Raw genomic sequence first — 16,490 nt, 5'->3', positions numbered from 1 at the left:
ATGTCAAGCCTTCTGCAAATATTGTCGGCAACAAAGTCACAAAAATACATTTTATCGCATATACACAAATTAAAAATTAATTAAAATCTTTACAAGCTGGAGCACCCTTAATGTTGACAAGTTCCTTGCACAAAGGCTGGCAACGCCTTTCGATACTAAACTTTCAATACAAACATCAATAAAATTACTAGATTATAGTTAATTAATTACTCAAGTTTAAATACAAATTATATTAAATAAAGGTGTACATTTTAAGGGATGATCAAGTACCAAAAGTACCATTCGATAGTGTGAAGTCGACATCGATATTGTATCGATAGCTGCTCTCGTCACACGAAAATATTGTCAATCAATTCTGTGGCAAAAAAATGAACTATGTTTTTTGACGGGCCGTCAGAACCTTTTTTTATTTTTGTTTATGTATTTTTAGCAAACTTATAGCTTAGATACCACGTACTATTTACTTTAACACATGCGTTATGCATCAGGCTTTCTATAAGTGGAAATATAAACCAAAAAAAAAAAAAATCAAATTAAAAACCTATGTTGTTCGGCTTTTGAATTACTCCATCCTGTCCTTGGTAGCCTGGCATACACACACACACATTACACGGCGCAGGTCGTGATCTAGTTGTTCTGTGGCTTGGACCATTCGACGCTGAGGATCAAGTGATCATAGCCGTGACCATTGAGAATTTCAATGGCCGCAGCCGCATCCTTGCGCTGTTTGAAGTGCACGTAGGCGAATCCCTTGCAGAGTCCGGTGTTTTTGTCGCGGGCCAGGTACATCTTGCTCTGTGGTCCAATCTTCTTGACCAGCTCCTCCAAATCGGCCTCGGTCATCGATTCGGACAGATTGGAGATGCGAATGGCGGCCGTATCATCGCGTCCACGCATTCCCATGCCACCCTTTTGACTGTCCTTGAGGAATGGTGGCACATATTTGCCCGACTTGGGTGCATCCACGGCTGCTGATGCCGCCGCTGCCGCCTTCTTCTCCATAAGATTCGTATCCATGGCAGTGCCTTTGTACGGACAGTTGACGGACCAATGTTCGCCATTGCAAATACGACACTTGGCAATGTTCTTGGTCGGATCCAAGAGCGGATCGTTGGCCTTCTCATCCTCCTTGGAGTTGAGGAACTGCATGATGATTTCTTCGGATACCATTGTCGTTTGCGAATTGGGACCGGGTTTATCATTCTTCGATTCCCCGAATTTGGTCCAGGTGCGACGCTTGGCAACGGTCTTGGGCACCACCTGCTTGGAGATTTTATAGGTGCGCACCACTTTCGTTTTCTTGTCATCCTTGTTGTATTTGTATTCGGTCACATACTTGTGGCCATTTTCAATTGTCTCCGTTGTTGGTGGCAAACCGCCGTAATCGAGCTCCACCTCATCGGCCCAACTGGATTTGATTGTTTCAACGCCCGGCATCTGCAATTTATATATACAAATTTAAATATCCATTTCTCAATTTTGTCTATTGTATTTTACCTTGTTTTGCTATGCAAATGGTCAACGAAAACTTAATACACAAATTTCGCCACGAGTTTGCAGATTGCGTCCGCACCACGAAAAGAGTCAGTTAGGGATGAGTAAATATGTCGATTAGTGTTTATCGCACAACATCGATATCTATTTACATTTCTTGCCACAATTGCCACTTAATACAACACAAATGAGCCGTGTTTCTGGCACCTTTATGGTAATATCGATACTTATACATTTATCAAAATATCGATATGTTGAGTACTCTCTTTGTTAATTATCGAAATAAAACTGCTCCAAATTCAACACAACTCTGCCTGCAACGATTAAGAAAGAAGAAAACAATCATTCTTCTAAAAATACAACACAATTCTAATAACAATAATTAAAACAAGCGAATATAAAGCCGCGTACATGCTTAACTATTAGGCGGTCTAGCATTTTGCAGAGAGTTCGTGGATGGCCAAGTAAATCACTGTGCCCAAGGGGTACACAAATCAAATAATATCAACACACACACGACGAAAGAAAGAAGGAATAAGTAAATAATAGGCGCGCTCTGATCTGCGCTTAAAATTAATAACAAATTAGGTGAGTTGTGCGGCAAACTGTTAGCTGTTTAAGAAATTAACCGCATTATTAACTGTCAATTGTTCTTTTTGTACACATGCAATCATCGTACACACACACACATACATATGCAAATGCAATAGTTATACAACAAAAAGAAACAACAACAATGAGCAGCCAGGGGCATCATAAGATGCATGGCTGTGCCGGCAGTATGGCAACACTGGCGAGCGCCAAAAACAACACAGATGCTTCCAGCACAGAATACACGGATGAAATAGATCTGGGCGATCGATTCTCCGTGGATATAGCCCGTTTGTGTATGAACGATCGTTATTCGGATGTGGAATTTGTTGTGGAGGAGCAACGTTTGCCGGCACATCGTGCCATACTCGCTGCACGCAGTGAATACTTTCGTGCCCTACTGTATGGCGGCATGTCGGAGACGACACAACGTCAGATTGCACTGGAGGTGCCGCTGGATTCATTTAAGGTCCTGCTGCGTTACATCTACTCGGGCACACTCTCGCTGGCCACGTTAGATGAGGACGCGGTCATCGGCATTTTGGGCATGGCCAATCAATATGGCTTTCAGGATCTGGAAATGGCTATATCGAAATATCTCCGTCAATATCTGGCATTAAACAATGTCTGCATGATATTGGATGCAGCGCGTCTATATAATCTGGAGGAGCTAACACAGGTTTGCCTCATGTTCATGGATCGCAATGCGGCGGATCTGCTCCAACATGATTCCTTTAAAATGCTGTCAAAGGTCAGTTACACCTACTATCTTTAAAATCACTACTAAAATTAAAATTAAGATTTCACAATAATTTTACAATTTGTGTTAAGCTGAACAAAATTTCTTTTCTGTTTTTCAATATTTTGGATATTATAATTAAATTTTACTATTTTTCCAAAGTTTCACACTCATTTTGATTTTTTTTTTCGAAAAATGTTGAATTTTTATAATGCTTAAAAAATAATACATACATACCTTTTTAATTTATAACTTGTAAAGTAAAGTATTTTAAAGTTCAAAAATAACACTCATTTTAAATTTTTACAATAAATATTGAATATAGTCTGAATAAGGCAATTTTTATTATATTCCTTGAAAAATAATACATACTTTAAAAAAATATTTTTTTTATTCATAATTTGTAAAGTAATAATTAAATTTTAATTTTTTTTATCAATAAATATTAAAAGATCTCCGGATTTTCGAATTTTTATTATGTTGCTTGACAAATAATACATAGTTTTTTTTTATTATTTTAATTTATAATTTGTAAAGTAATATGTAATTAAATTACAACTTACGTATTTTTACTTTTTTCCAATAACCTTCGAAAATAGTCAATTTATATTAGTCAGTCAGTCAGGATAAACAGTTTTATATTTATAAATTGCTGGATAAATAATTATTTATTTTTATTTAAGAATGGCTTAATAATAGAAAAATATAGCTTTGATGAAACTAATTTTCTTCATTTTAAATTGAATTTATTTAGTTTAAATTTATCAACTTAAATAATACTTAATATATGTTTCTTTTGATTTAGGAATCCTTGGAGGAGGTGCTGCGTCGGGATTGCTTCTTTGCGCCTGAGGTTGAAATCTTTTTGGCCGTTTGGAAATGGAGCAGATACAATCCCGATATAGATATTAAGACAGTTGTATCTTTTGTACGTCTGCCGCTCATGAATCTGGAGGATCTGCTGAATGTGGTGCGTCCATCTGGCATACTTGAACCCGATAAAATTCTGGACGCGATTAAAGAGTGCATCACGTTGAAGACGTTGCCGTATCGTGCCGCTTTGTGGCCGGAGGAGAATGTGGCCACCGCCAAGTATATGTCACGTTGCATTCAAGGCGAATGTCGTTCCGCATTGTTGGACGGCGATGTCACATCCTATGACATGGAGCACGGATATACACGGCATTGCATTACGGATAGCAATGATGCGGGCATTGTGGTTGAACTCGGCACCATGTGCATGATAAATCACATTCGGATGCTACTCTGGGATCGGGACAGTCGCGCCTATTCGTATTTCATTGAAGTGTCTGGCAATCAACAGCATTGGGAGCGTGTCATCGATTACAGCGAATATCATTGCCGATCCTGGCAGTATCTGTACTTTGAGGCGAGACCCGTGCGCTTCATTCGCTTGGTGGGCATCCAAAACACAGTCAATAGGGTAAGCAAACTATCTCTCTCCCTCTATATATCTCTCTTTCTTGTGTGCCTAATGCAAATTCCGAATAATTTTATAATAATTATATATAAACTAGAATTACGTAAAATCTAGTTTATTAATATTAGCTTAAAGTAGCGTTCATGTTTTCTGACTCCCATTGAATTTTCTTTGCAAATAGTAGGATACACTTTTATTTTACTGTACGAGCTCCTTAAAAAAAATAGTGAATTGAATCTCGAAGAAAATAGTAATTCTTTAAATTTGTTTTTATTTTTATTTTTATTTTTTCATTTTCTGTTTCAAAAATTTAAAGTGCAATATAATATTTAAAGTTAAGATTTATATAAAAACCGAAATTGTATAGATCATTTATAAAAAAAATACAGAGTGAATATTGAGAAGTTAAAATTTAGACTACAATAAAAAATTATTGATAAATAAAAAAAAATTCTTTGAATTCGAAAAAAGATTTATTTATAAGATCTGTATTCAAATTTAAAATCAAAATTAGTTTAAAATCAATTATTACCTCTTAACAACATAGTTAAATTTAATGCTTGACAGAACCGAATCTAGCCGTCATACATGAATCGGTTACTAATCGGTTATTATGGTTTCGGTAATATAAAGTCTTGTTTCGGTTAGGGATTCATTTAAGGTTACCAATTTCGATCAATTAATACCAGTTTAAGGACATGTCTTCGATTACGGTTTTAAACCCTGATTGTTAGTAAAAATCGTCTTAAATTTAAATAAATCAATAAATTATTTGTTCACCAGGTGTTTCATTTGGTCGGCTTGGAGGCGATGCACACAACAAAAGTGCCCAAGTTGATAGACGGCTTTGTGGCGCCGGAGGCGAATGTGGCCACCATGGAGATGAGTGCGATAGTCACAGATGGGGTTAGTCACACCAGGAACGGACTGATCAATGGGGATTATGCTCGCTACGATTGGGATTCGGGATACACGTGCCATCAGTTGGGCAGCGGCGAGATTGTTGTCCGGTTGGGTCAACCATACTACGTGGGATCGATGCGTCTGCTCTTGTGGGATTGTGATGATCGCACATATAGCTTCTATATTGAGACCTCAACCAATCGCAAGAATTGGCAAATGGTGGTGGATAAGCGGGCGGAGAAAGCGCGCTCCTGGCAAAATCTACACTTTGCGCCAAGACCCATTGTCTTTATACGGATCGTGGGCACACGGAATACAGCAAATGAGGTAGATTCATGTTTATAACCATATAATTTGAATTAACTAACTAATAAGCTGTTGCTTTTAGATCTTTCATTGCGTACATCTGGAGTGTCCATCGCAGGACAAGGTTTATCTGAAGAAGATCGCTGGACTGAAGAAGCCGCAACGCGATCGTGAGGAACTGGATGATAACATTGCTTCCACATCGCGTGCAGTGGCTTCGTTGTCTCTGTCTCTGACGACGAGATCGCCCAGTGTCTTGGAACGTTGGTCAAGCACTCCAACAGTTGGTGAAGTCAACGCTGCCAATGATGCAGCTGAGGCGAATCCAGATGCGCTTGATAAATCCGGAACATCGACAACGCCTTCAACGCCGCGTTCACCTGTGACGCCTTCAACATCACGTTTATCGCCACAGCGACAACGGGAACAGGAACAAGATCTGGCGCCACTTGTGGAGCTGTCCATTGAACCAGAGCCGGAGCAGCAACGGGAGCAGCCGAATAATTCTGATCGCTGAATGTAGCGATGTTTTATACGCGATCTTTTTTTAGATAATTGTCGCAACTTGAAAATACTCCTGTGGTCAAATGCGCTGCTTATTTCTTACTTATACTCCATTCAACAAGTCAGCGTCATTTATTTTTAAGCAATAATTATTAATTATGTTGTACATATTGCTACTCTTACCCATATACTTATACATACAATTATTAATTAATTAATGTATGTAATCGAATTAATTTTATAATTTTGTGCAACCCAAACGAATTGTGTGTTGACAAATCAGCATCAATATTATCATCCAATGCCAGACGTCCTTATTACTACTTAATGTACAAATTAAATTAATTTCAAAAGGTATTATAATTGTTATAATTATCTTATCTTATTTTTTGTTGATGCCATTTCGTTGATTCGTTCGAGTTAAGTTCAAAAATAGATTTGTATATGGTTGCAGTTGTTTATTTAATTTAATTACAAACATTTCGTTACAACATGTAATGCACTTAATAAATTAATAATTATATCTAATGTACGATATACTGATTGAATAACTTCAAATAATACCACCGATTTCATTGCGATTATCGATATTTTTAAATTGGCATTTAATACCAAAATTATTCAAGCCGAATTAACCCATGTATAAAAGTTCGTTTCGGTGTAACAGTTTCGGTTTAATCAAGCATTAAATTCACTTGCTTTGATTTTGATTATCAAAGCATATATTAACGTTTTTTTACATTTTTATAACTAGTTTTAATTTTTTTGGAAACCGAAATAATACATGTTTTTCAAAGCTAAACATTACAAAGAAGAAACCAGTAACCGTTACGAAACCGATATACAAAGATTTTGCGAAACCGATAACCAAAATACAATATTCATTTTTTTATATTATCAAGAACAAAATTGTTAAATGAATAACAAAACATATTTATTTTGAATAGTAAGATTTCCGACTAATAAATAGCCACTTTCAAATGCTTCTAGCAATCGAACTTTAATAATAGCCAGAGCTAGCTATAAAAAAGCTAAGTGGTCAACAGTGCGACAACGATTCGATAAAAACACCTGTGGCTAGGGTAACACTGGCTGGCCGATAATTGTGTATCGATAAGTGTAGTTAAATATTCATTGGCATTTAGGCGTCTTACAATTAGAACATTATATACACATTTCACAATTGTTGGTGGACGGACATGAGTGATATGGTGCCATCGTTGCCATTTCCCATGCATCCCAAAATGCAAGAGGATCAGGCGCTGGCATTTTCGGCCAAAGAGGACGAAGAGGAGCGACGTCACATACAGAAGGTGCAGAATGCCTTTCAGTACTACAGGTGGGTGGACATTTGTTTACAAACGGTTATTAAATGCAGACAGACGACAACAGACAGCAAGCATTTTAGCGGGCACGCCAAAAACAGCACACCCTTCTCCACCAACACACAAACACACACACACACACATACAACTATGCGCCATGCGACATATGTATGTATTCATATACAGTGGCTCCCAACTTATGTGACCCACTAATCTTAGATATTTGACATTTTAAATGTATTAAACTATTGATGGCAAACAAAGATTGTACAAATTTAGACGCAGATTTGCTAATTATTGTTTGAATTTAAGCTTAATATTTTCATTTGTTTGTTTTTTTTTTTTGGTAAAGCTGCATTATTTATGAGTTTTATTTTTTTACTTCAAAGTTATCATAAGTAAAATAATAAAAATCAAAAATAATGATTATTTCTTGAGTTTTATAATACAACTTATAATGATTATAACTGCACTAATTGAAAATGTAGTGGGTCAAATAAGCTGTGAGCCACTGTTAATGCATGTCATGTATTACTGATAACGAAAATCAATTTAAGCGGCTTTGCATATGTCTGTATGTGTGTGTGTGTGTTGGTGTGCAAATGTAGGACACTCGCTCTAATCTGCTTCACCTCTCTCTGTCTCTGTCTCTCTCTCTCTCTCTCTCCGTTCTTTGCTACCACACAGACGCTATGCCTATTTGAGGCTTAATAAAAAGGAGGATTATCTGCTTAGCTTGTCCGCTGACGATCAACGATTGCTTTCAAAATATCGAACGCATTTGGATATCGTTCGTCATTGTATCGACTGCAATCAGACTGTGATTCGTGAAATTCTACGTGATCGTGTGCTCTATCCGCCTGGCGGCGATTCTGAGCATCAAAATGATGAGGCGCCCGCTCACGTGCGTCACGGCGACATGGATCAAGTGAGTTATCGAATTGTTGGCTCTTCCTTTTTTCATCCGTAAATGTATCGGCACAGTGGGACCGAAACATGTCAAAGCACGCATACATTGCTAACGGTATTTGTGAGAGCTTTTTTTTTTTTGAGAATTTGTTTTTGAACATGAATTGACAGGCAACTTTTTGCAGTTTTCGTTTCGGTTTCAAATTATTTCTTTTTATTATCTTAATATTTCTTAATAATATTTTAATCAAACTGATGGAATATGCATTTAACTTGGTTTTGTCCATCCTGGCTGAAGTTCGTTCAAAAAATTTTATATTAATATTTTTTCATTTTGAAATATTGATTTTTTTGAAAACAAAAAAAATAAAAATTCTTAATTTTTCTCCTAACCATAACCCCTTACTCCAAATTTCTGCTCTATTGATATCTATAAAAAAAAACAAACACCCCAAAATTTCTATCTCAGACTAATTTGCTTGTTGATGGTGATGATGATGATGATGTTGTTGAACCTCTCAAAATTTTAAAGGCTCAGTCAACATTGAAACTGATTGCACGAGACTGGAGCGCCGAATGCGCTATTGAACGTGAGCAATCGTATAAACCGATTATCGATAGCATCGAGGAGTATTTTAAGCCAAGCGATTAGTGAGTATTCCCAAGCCATATTCTGTATGCTCTTCGATAACACTTTGTTTTTCCCTTTTTTTTCTCCCAGCAAATTGAATGAGATTAAGATTTTGGTGCCTGGAGCTGGTCTGGGAAGGCTTACCTATGAGCTGGCCTGTCGCGGTTACGCCTGTGAGGGCAATGAGTTCTCCTATTTCATGCTGATTGCATCCAATTTTGTGCTCAATCTCTGCGATTATGAGAACAAACATGTTCTTTATCCTTGGGTCCATCAATATGTCAATAATATGCGACGGGCCGATCAAGTGGCAGCCGTTAGATTTCCCGACGTTTGTCCTGTGCGAAATCCACCCAAGGGCAATATTGAGATGGCAGCGGGAGATTTCTTGGAGGTGTATAAAACTCCAGATTCATATAATTGTGTTGCCACCTGTTTCTTTATCGATTGCGCCAACAATGTCATCGACTTTATACGCACCATTTACAAGTGAGTCGGAATATCTAGTATACTATATTACTATATTATATTGTTATTTAATATCTATCATTTTGTCACCAAAAGTAAAAAATATAGACCGTTACTCAAGTAATTATTTGGACAAAATAAACAAAACGGCGAATATGAGTTCAAAAAAATATTGAACCTGAATATGTTATATATACTTTTTCCGAAAACAAGATAAACTTTTGTTTTAAACATTTAGCATAACAATAAATATTAATTTTTTTTTACGAAAAAAAAATTAATGCAAAAATGCACATACAAAAAATACCAACAAATTTATTATAGTGTTCCCAATTTTATCTTTTTTTTTTTTTTGAAGTATATTTATCTTTACAAAATTGAAAATTACATTTGTTATATGATCTGAAAAAAAAAAATTTATTTATTTATCAACAAATGATTTTTATTTAAGTGACATTTTTAATTTTTTGTATTTATCAAATTATATGTTATTAAAAAATATTGATTTATCGGACTTCCAAAGATAATATTTATATTTTGTTGTGTCAAATAATTTTGATTTCATATTTCTCTTTTGCAGAATTCTTGTGCCCGGCGGAATTTGGGTAAATCTCGGACCTTTGCTGTATCATTATAGCGATGTGAATGGTCATAATAGCATTGAGCCCACATATGAGGATCTCATCATCATTATGGAGAGCATTGGCTTTGATATATTGACATCACGCACCGGCATTCGCACCAAATATGCACAGAATCCGCAATCGATGAAGCAGAGTGAATATCAAAGCCTTTTTTGGGTCTGTCGCAAGCCGCCCAACAATTTTGAGCAACAACGTAATCAACAGGAGCCTCCCGATTTGATAATGCATCAGAATGATGTTGATTTCGAACCGGAAACGGAAACGGAGCCAGAGGTGGAACATGAGATTGAGACGGAGATTGAGACTGATGACGATCCAAAGCAAACGTGATATCATATTAACATGTAAAGAATAGACAAACAACATCAACAACAATACCTTCAGTTCCATATCCAAACTACCCACCGTGTCCTGAAACTACATACATAAACACACATACATATATATATATATACTGCAACTATATAGTACTAAAGGCGCCAAATAATACGAATTTAAAGTGCAGGACAAACTTAAAGCAGACTAAGTTGGAGTTGGAGCTCTTGACAGCAATGGAATCATATGAATCCTGGACAGCAATATGATTATAAATTTATCCTTAAAACAATCTATTTCTCACTTCAATTGTATTCCTTAATATTACATTGTTTGGAGTAGAAGACCTGACACACATTAAACATTTTTTTGTTAAAGAAAAAAAGGATAGAATATACGTGTATATCTTTATATTAAGAAAACTATGAGCTGATTCCTGACTATAACTTTCTGTTTATTTAAATTTAAGTACTCCGTCTCAAAGGCCAAATATAGCAGTCCATCATTAAGATAAGAATATCTTTCGTCTGCTAAACTAATCCCTGAATGAAACTCCTGTAAATTAAATTTAGAGCCAATGCGCCTGCATCATCAATATTCCTGTTCTAAAAAATATTTTCATACCATGAGACCATTGAAAATGAAGTTTTTGTTTGAAAAATTTGTTTGTTTGTTAAGATATCTTAACTTAACTGATAGAATATGCATCTGGGCTGGTATTATACATCCTGACCAAATTTGGTTCAAATCGGTGCACTATATCATATAGCTGCAATAGAGACGCTTAATCGAAAATTAAGTCTTAGTATGGAAAAGTTTTTTGTTTTTTGAGATGTCTTAGCCAAACTAATAGAATGTGCATTTTACTTCATTTTGTCCCTCCTGGCCGAAGTTCGTTCAAATCGGTCGACTATATCATATAGCTGTCATAGGACCGATCGGTCAAAAATCAATTTTTAGTATGAAAAAGTTTTTTGTTTTTTGAGATATCTTAACCAAACTGATAGAATACGCATTTAAGTTGGTTTTGTAAATTTTGACCAAATTTGGTTTAATTCGGTTCCATATATCATAAAGCTGCCATAGGAACAACCGGTCGAAAATCAACTTTCAGTGCAGAGTTCAATGTATTCTAGAACAAATAAGAAATCCCCGACAATAATAAGATTATATTTCGAAGAGTGGAAAATTAGCTCAGCTTAAGAATTTATTTATTTCATCAAGTTAATTTCTGAAAAAAATCTCTGAGAGAATCCCTCTTCACACAGCAATATGCCTGCATTCTGATTTTAATTTAATAAAATCCTAAACTATAATCTAAGCGTAGTCGAAATCTTTGACAGCACTTGCAAATGCATCCTTACTTTCCCAGGACACATATTTATTTACATATTTTTTTTAAGAATAAATGCCTTCTGCTAAGCTAATCCCTCAATGAATCTGTTGTCAGTGGATTCTTTTAGCAATATGTTGCTCCTTTAACAGCAATTTTTCTATATTTAAACTGGAAAACAGCTGCTCCTCCATGAATAACAATGCAGCATATGCTTTTACAAAAGATACGAATATAATCTCTAACTTTAGTTAACTATATCTATCTCTATATGTATAAATATGGATTTGTAACGTCATCTGGTATCTCAGGATTCGTTGCGCCAGTTGGCATCGTTGCGCCACTTGGAACGCGACTCCACATGACGCTGCTTGATCTCGACCAGAATCTTCTCAAAGTGTTGACTGCTCGCATTGCATTTGCGTGTGGTTTCCGTGAGCAGCTCGAACCAGAGCAGCTCCGTAAAGTCATTGCAATGGCAGATGGGATGGCGAACCATGGTGAGCACACGTTCCCGGAATTGGCGCACCAACTCAAAGAGACTGGCATGATGGGCAGTTGCACCATTACGCTGCACCTCGGGCAGCAGAAAACTGTTGACAACACGTGCATCGCCACGTCCACGATGCATGGACAGTCCAGTGTCATTAAAGAGCAGCTCCAGCTGCTTGTCAAAGTCCACCCGCCACTTGGCATCAAAGTGTTGACGCTGGGCACGTGTGCGCACAAACATCAGCTGGGGCAGATAGCCATCCACATAGCCTTTGAATGGAGCACGCGGTCGCAGACGCAGTGCAGCATTTAATAGACGCAATTGCTCCAAACTCAGCTCATCCAAAGCCAGCAGCAGCACATGACAAACGCTGAGCAGCTGCATCATTGTAGACATTGTTTGCAGTTCAAGATGATCCGTTTCCTTGCTGGATACGGATGCTGCATCCAGCAGCACATAACGCTCGCGGGTGATGAAGAATTGCAAGGATTCTGTACGTGCTCGCTTTGAGTTCTGTTGTTGTTGCTTGCCACGATGTCTTATGGGAAATATGCAATCATCCGCATCCGTTGAGAACAAATGCTGATAGTAATCATAGTCGCTATCCCGCTCCACGGTTAAGAGATTGAGCAGCGTCGATTTGCCCACAGATTGGGCTCCAAAAACACCAATAACCGTAAAGTCTGTGTTGGTTTTGTGGAACAGTTTGCGAGCATTTGTATTGTAGACGCCGTTCGAGATGAGCAGCGAGGTGGGACGTGTCATGCGCGGCGGCAGCTGTAAATCCGGCACAGAAGCAGCAGCAGCTGTAGGAGGAGCAGCTGCAGTTGTGCCATTGGTTTTCTCTTTGTTCACCGGGGATGGTGTGTAACTGCTGCCCGCTAAAGCAGCACACACGGAGGAGGAACCAGACGTGGATGTTGTCGTTGTGTTGGACGGGCCGCTTGTAATGTTGTTGTTGTTGTTGCCACCGCTAGCACGTTCGCTGCTGCCGCGTGCATCGCTGCGATTGATGATGATCGTCTTGATGGAGGTGAGAATCTCGTTGTTGCTGCCGCTGCTGCCACTGGCTGTATGGCACTCTGCCTCCTTTTTCAACAGTATCTTGGGTTGCACAACCGTGCTGCGTGCATCCTCGCGACGTGCAATCGTCACGGGAATCGACGGTGCTGCTCCCTGACGTGCATCGTCCTTAAAACAATGGTAGGGCATGAGTTGTTGTTGCCATGTTTGTAACACTGAAGTCAACTTACCCGCTTTTTATTGCGGAAGCGTCGACGGTTCTCTGACATTCGCTGGCACCACTTGAATCCTTGTAGTAGTAGTTAAAACGGATGCAGTGCAGCAGCAATTTTGGACCAACTGCAGCCAAATCAGCTGTTTGTGTGTTTGCGCTGCCAGATGGCGGCAATCGTTTGGAAGTGAGTGAAGTAGCAGAAGCTCTATCGTTATATATCGCCCGTACGCCACAATTTGTGAATTTGTGTAAACAAGTTGGCAGCACTGCTACAACAGTAAATCAGTTGTGCAAAGGTACAAAAATTCAGAATACCTTTTTCGGAAATGTACGCATTTTTTTAAGTAGAAAAATCGAACCAACTCGAACCCTAGGCTGTTGGTTGCTTTCTAAAAAGTTGGGAATTTAATTTTAAAAAAAGAAAAGAAGCCAATAACAGACCTCAAAATTTAAACGAAGCCTTTACCGGGAACCAAGCCTGCCAGCCCATTTTCTGTTGTGACATGACTTTTAAAACATGTTGGCAGCACTGCTACTACATTTGCAAATCAGCTGTGCCGTTTCGGTCTCGATATTTGTTCCTCTAAGCAAGTTGGCAGCCCTAAGTGGCTGATGGAATTTTATAAATAAAAATAAAAACGTGGAAAATGCGTTAATTAAGCATGCCGATTGTGGTAATTAGTGGCCTGCCGGCAAGTGGCAAGTCCACTCGAGCCAAACAGCTGCAGGAATACTTTGTAAGCAGAGGACGAAAGGTGCATCTAATAAGCGAAAACGAGGCTGTGCCAAAAGCGCTGTACGAGAAGAACGCATTCTTTGGTGACTCCCAAAAGGAGAAGGTTGTGCGCAGCGATCTAAAATCTGAGGCATCGCGGCATCTCAACAAGGAGGATGTGGTGATACTAGATGCCGGCAACTACATAAAAGGTAAGAAATCAACTACTAGACATACTGTATGCTGTATATGCTGTCTTATTTATGAATGCCATTTATTTATATATATTTGTAGGTTTTCGTTATGAATTGTATTGCTTGACGAAGGCGGCACGCACCACGCAGTGCACAGTCTTTAGTTGCATTCCACAGGCGCAGGCATGGACATTCAACACACAGCGCAATGAGCCCGATAAACTGGACGAATCCCTGGAGGAGGAGCAGAAGCAGTTAAATAATTCAAGTGTACCATACACACGGGAGATTTTCGATGCATTGTGCATGCGCTATGAGGAACCGCACAGCAACAATCGTTGGGATAGTCCGTTAGTTGTTGTCCTGCCGGAGGACACGCTCGACTTGGAGAGCATCTACAAGGCGCTCTATGAAACGAAACCATTGCCACCCAATCAGAGCACGCAGAATGTAAGTATGCGTGTGTGTGTGGGTGTGTGTGTATGTGTATGTATTAGGGATGTCACTGTGGGCAGAATATTGATGTCGATGATTTCTCAATCGATATCGTTTGATGCATTTGTAAAGAAATGTAGTTATATCCATTTTACACAGGGAATCAAACCGAAAAAAATATTTCGGTAAAGGGTTCTATTTTGCTTGTCCTTTCCGGACCCGGTATCAGTACCTGGGAAACAAATATTTTAACGAAATTATTTAAATGCAGAATATATTAAGAGGCCAAACCATGATCAAAATGATATTGCGCTTGAAAATCTGTGCAGCTTTGACAAAGTTATGAAAGTTTGAAGTTGGTCGAACCTTTGACCTAGCAACTTTACATGTCAAAATTTTTGTCCAATTTGACATGATTTTGTACAGAAAAATGAAAGGTCTCAGAATCAAATTAAAAGTGTTGTTTTATACTATTTGCGATATAAGGAGTCGATTAAAAGTATAAACTTGAGATTTAAAATTTTCAATTTTCAAAATTCCAAAGAGGGGACCCTTAGCATCGAACCCATGATCTAGAGGAAAATAATTTTTTTTACAAAATTAAATTAACTTGAATGCAGAATGAATTTTGAGGCCAAACCAAGATCAAAATGATGTTGCGCTTGAAAATCGGTGCATTATTGACAAAGTTATGAAATTTTGAAGTTGGTCGAACCTTTACTTAGCAACTTTACAAGTCAAAATTTTTGTCCGATTTGACATGATTTTTTACTGAAAAATGAAAGGTCTCAGAATCAAGTTTAAAGTGTTGTTTTATACTAATTATGATATAAGAAGTTGATTAAAAGTAAAAGATTGCGATTTGTAATTTTTAATTTTCGAAATTTCAAAGGGGGGACCCTTTGCACTGATATCAATATAAAGATCTTTATGTACATTTTTTTTTTGTACCGAATTCAATAAATAAATTAATGTGGAATGAATTTACATGGCAAACCATGATCAAAATGTCTGTCCGCTTGCAAATCAATTAAATATTGAGAAAATTGTGAGAGTTTGAAATTGGAACTACAAATGTAACGTTTAGATTCGGCTAACGATTCGGGTATTATTCGCTGATTTTAATGTCTACAAAAATTTTTTTTTAGCCTCCTTTGGGCGCAACGAACTATCTTTTTGAGCTCGACATCATCATGCAGGACATCATCAAGGAGATCTTGGGTGCCATTAAAATTGGCGCCTTTGGGCAGCTGCGTATTAAGGGTAGCACCAGCACCGTAAAGGTAACGACGTCCATGAATGCCCTGCAACTGAACCGGTTAAGGCAAAAGTTCATCACGAGCACGTGTCGAGCTAGTCAAACGACGCCGGCGCCGCTGGAACAGGTGCCACAATTGTTTGTGCAATTCATCAATGCCAATACGACAGGTTGCTAGTGTGATTTCAATAAATAAATAATTTTAAATTCAAATTTAAGTTTTTGTGCGCTTGTTTGGTCACACTGTGCAGCAGCGCCAATTTGATTAGGTCGCACTGTTAACAGGGATCGCTCCACTGTTGACAACTTAGTTATTTTATAGCTATTGGATTGCTAAAGAAAATCTACTATTGGTATTAGCCGAAAATTTGGCTATTTAAATATAAATTGAGCTAAATTTTGCTGATAGTATTTTTTCGAAAACCATGCAAAAGTGCTCGAAAAAAACAAATAGCTGTTTCTGGCTGGACAGCATAGCCAGAAACAGCTATTTTTTCCTCTACAAAGTTTCCAGCACTAGTGCTTAAAGACGCCACCTATGGGTTTTTTTTTTAG

General features: G+C 37.8%; 5 protein-coding genes across 6 annotated transcripts; 3 read left to right on the top strand and 2 right to left on the bottom strand.

The window, feature by feature from the left end:
* Nucleotides 1-378: 378 nt before the first annotated feature.
* LOC117788015 (eukaryotic translation initiation factor 3 subunit G-1) lies at nt 379-1,646 on the bottom strand. The gene is made up of 2 exons (XM_034626672.1): nt 1,498-1,646; nt 379-1,437 (listed from the first exon to the last, which is right to left on the bottom strand). Exon 2 carries the CDS (start codon nt 1,435-1,437, stop codon nt 628-630), a length of 810 nt encoding a protein of 269 aa, XP_034482563.1. The 5' UTR covers nt 1,498-1,646; the 3' UTR covers nt 379-627.
* Nucleotides 1,647-1,774: 128 nt separating this feature from the next.
* On the top strand, nt 1,775-6,508 carry LOC117793346 (BTB/POZ domain-containing protein 9). Its single transcript, XM_034633646.1, has 5 exons — nt 1,775-2,082; nt 2,205-2,836; nt 3,630-4,268; nt 5,049-5,495; nt 5,557-6,508. The coding sequence occupies exons 2-5, from the start codon at nt 2,231-2,233 to the stop codon at nt 5,989-5,991; spliced, it is 2,127 nt and encodes a 708-aa protein (XP_034489537.1). The 5' UTR covers nt 1,775-2,082; nt 2,205-2,230; the 3' UTR covers nt 5,992-6,508.
* A 558-nt stretch (nt 6,509-7,066) lies between these two features.
* LOC117793729 (carnosine N-methyltransferase) lies at nt 7,067-10,692 on the top strand. Of its 2 annotated transcripts, none has more exons than XM_034634109.1 (5): nt 7,067-7,317; nt 7,991-8,231; nt 8,682-8,863; nt 8,934-9,332; nt 9,892-10,692. In XM_034634109.1, exons 1-5 carry the CDS (start codon nt 7,178-7,180, stop codon nt 10,283-10,285), a joined length of 1,356 nt encoding a protein of 451 aa, XP_034490000.1. In that variant the 5' UTR covers nt 7,067-7,177; the 3' UTR covers nt 10,286-10,692. The 2 variants fall into 2 exon arrangements, with proteins under 2 accessions (XP_034490000.1, XP_034490001.1); XM_034634110.1 differs by having other exon boundaries at nt 7,068-7,317; nt 8,745-8,863.
* A 755-nt stretch (nt 10,693-11,447) lies between these two features.
* Nucleotides 11,448-13,476, bottom strand: LOC117784940 (protein SMG9). Its single transcript, XM_034622801.1, has 2 exons — nt 13,350-13,476; nt 11,448-13,287 (listed from the first exon to the last, which is right to left on the bottom strand). The coding sequence occupies exons 1-2, from the start codon at nt 13,386-13,388 to the stop codon at nt 11,911-11,913; spliced, it is 1,416 nt and encodes a 471-aa protein (XP_034478692.1). The 5' UTR covers nt 13,389-13,476; the 3' UTR covers nt 11,448-11,910.
* A 455-nt stretch (nt 13,477-13,931) lies between these two features.
* LOC117783758 (protein KTI12 homolog) lies at nt 13,932-16,148 on the top strand. Its single transcript, XM_034621305.1, has 3 exons — nt 13,932-14,260; nt 14,343-14,692; nt 15,826-16,148. Exons 1-3 carry the CDS (start codon nt 13,996-13,998, stop codon nt 16,111-16,113), a joined length of 903 nt encoding a protein of 300 aa, XP_034477196.1. The 5' UTR covers nt 13,932-13,995; the 3' UTR covers nt 16,114-16,148.
* Nucleotides 16,149-16,490: the final 342 nt, after the last annotated feature.

This window comes from Drosophila innubila, chromosome X (assembly GCF_004354385.1).
Source record: "Drosophila innubila isolate TH190305 chromosome X, UK_Dinn_1.0, whole genome shotgun sequence".
In the NCBI taxonomy this organism is placed as follows: Eukaryota; Metazoa; Arthropoda; class Insecta; order Diptera; family Drosophilidae; genus Drosophila; species Drosophila innubila.
Note: the sequence above shows the minus strand (reverse complement) of the source record. Positions and strands in the feature narration are given on the sequence as shown.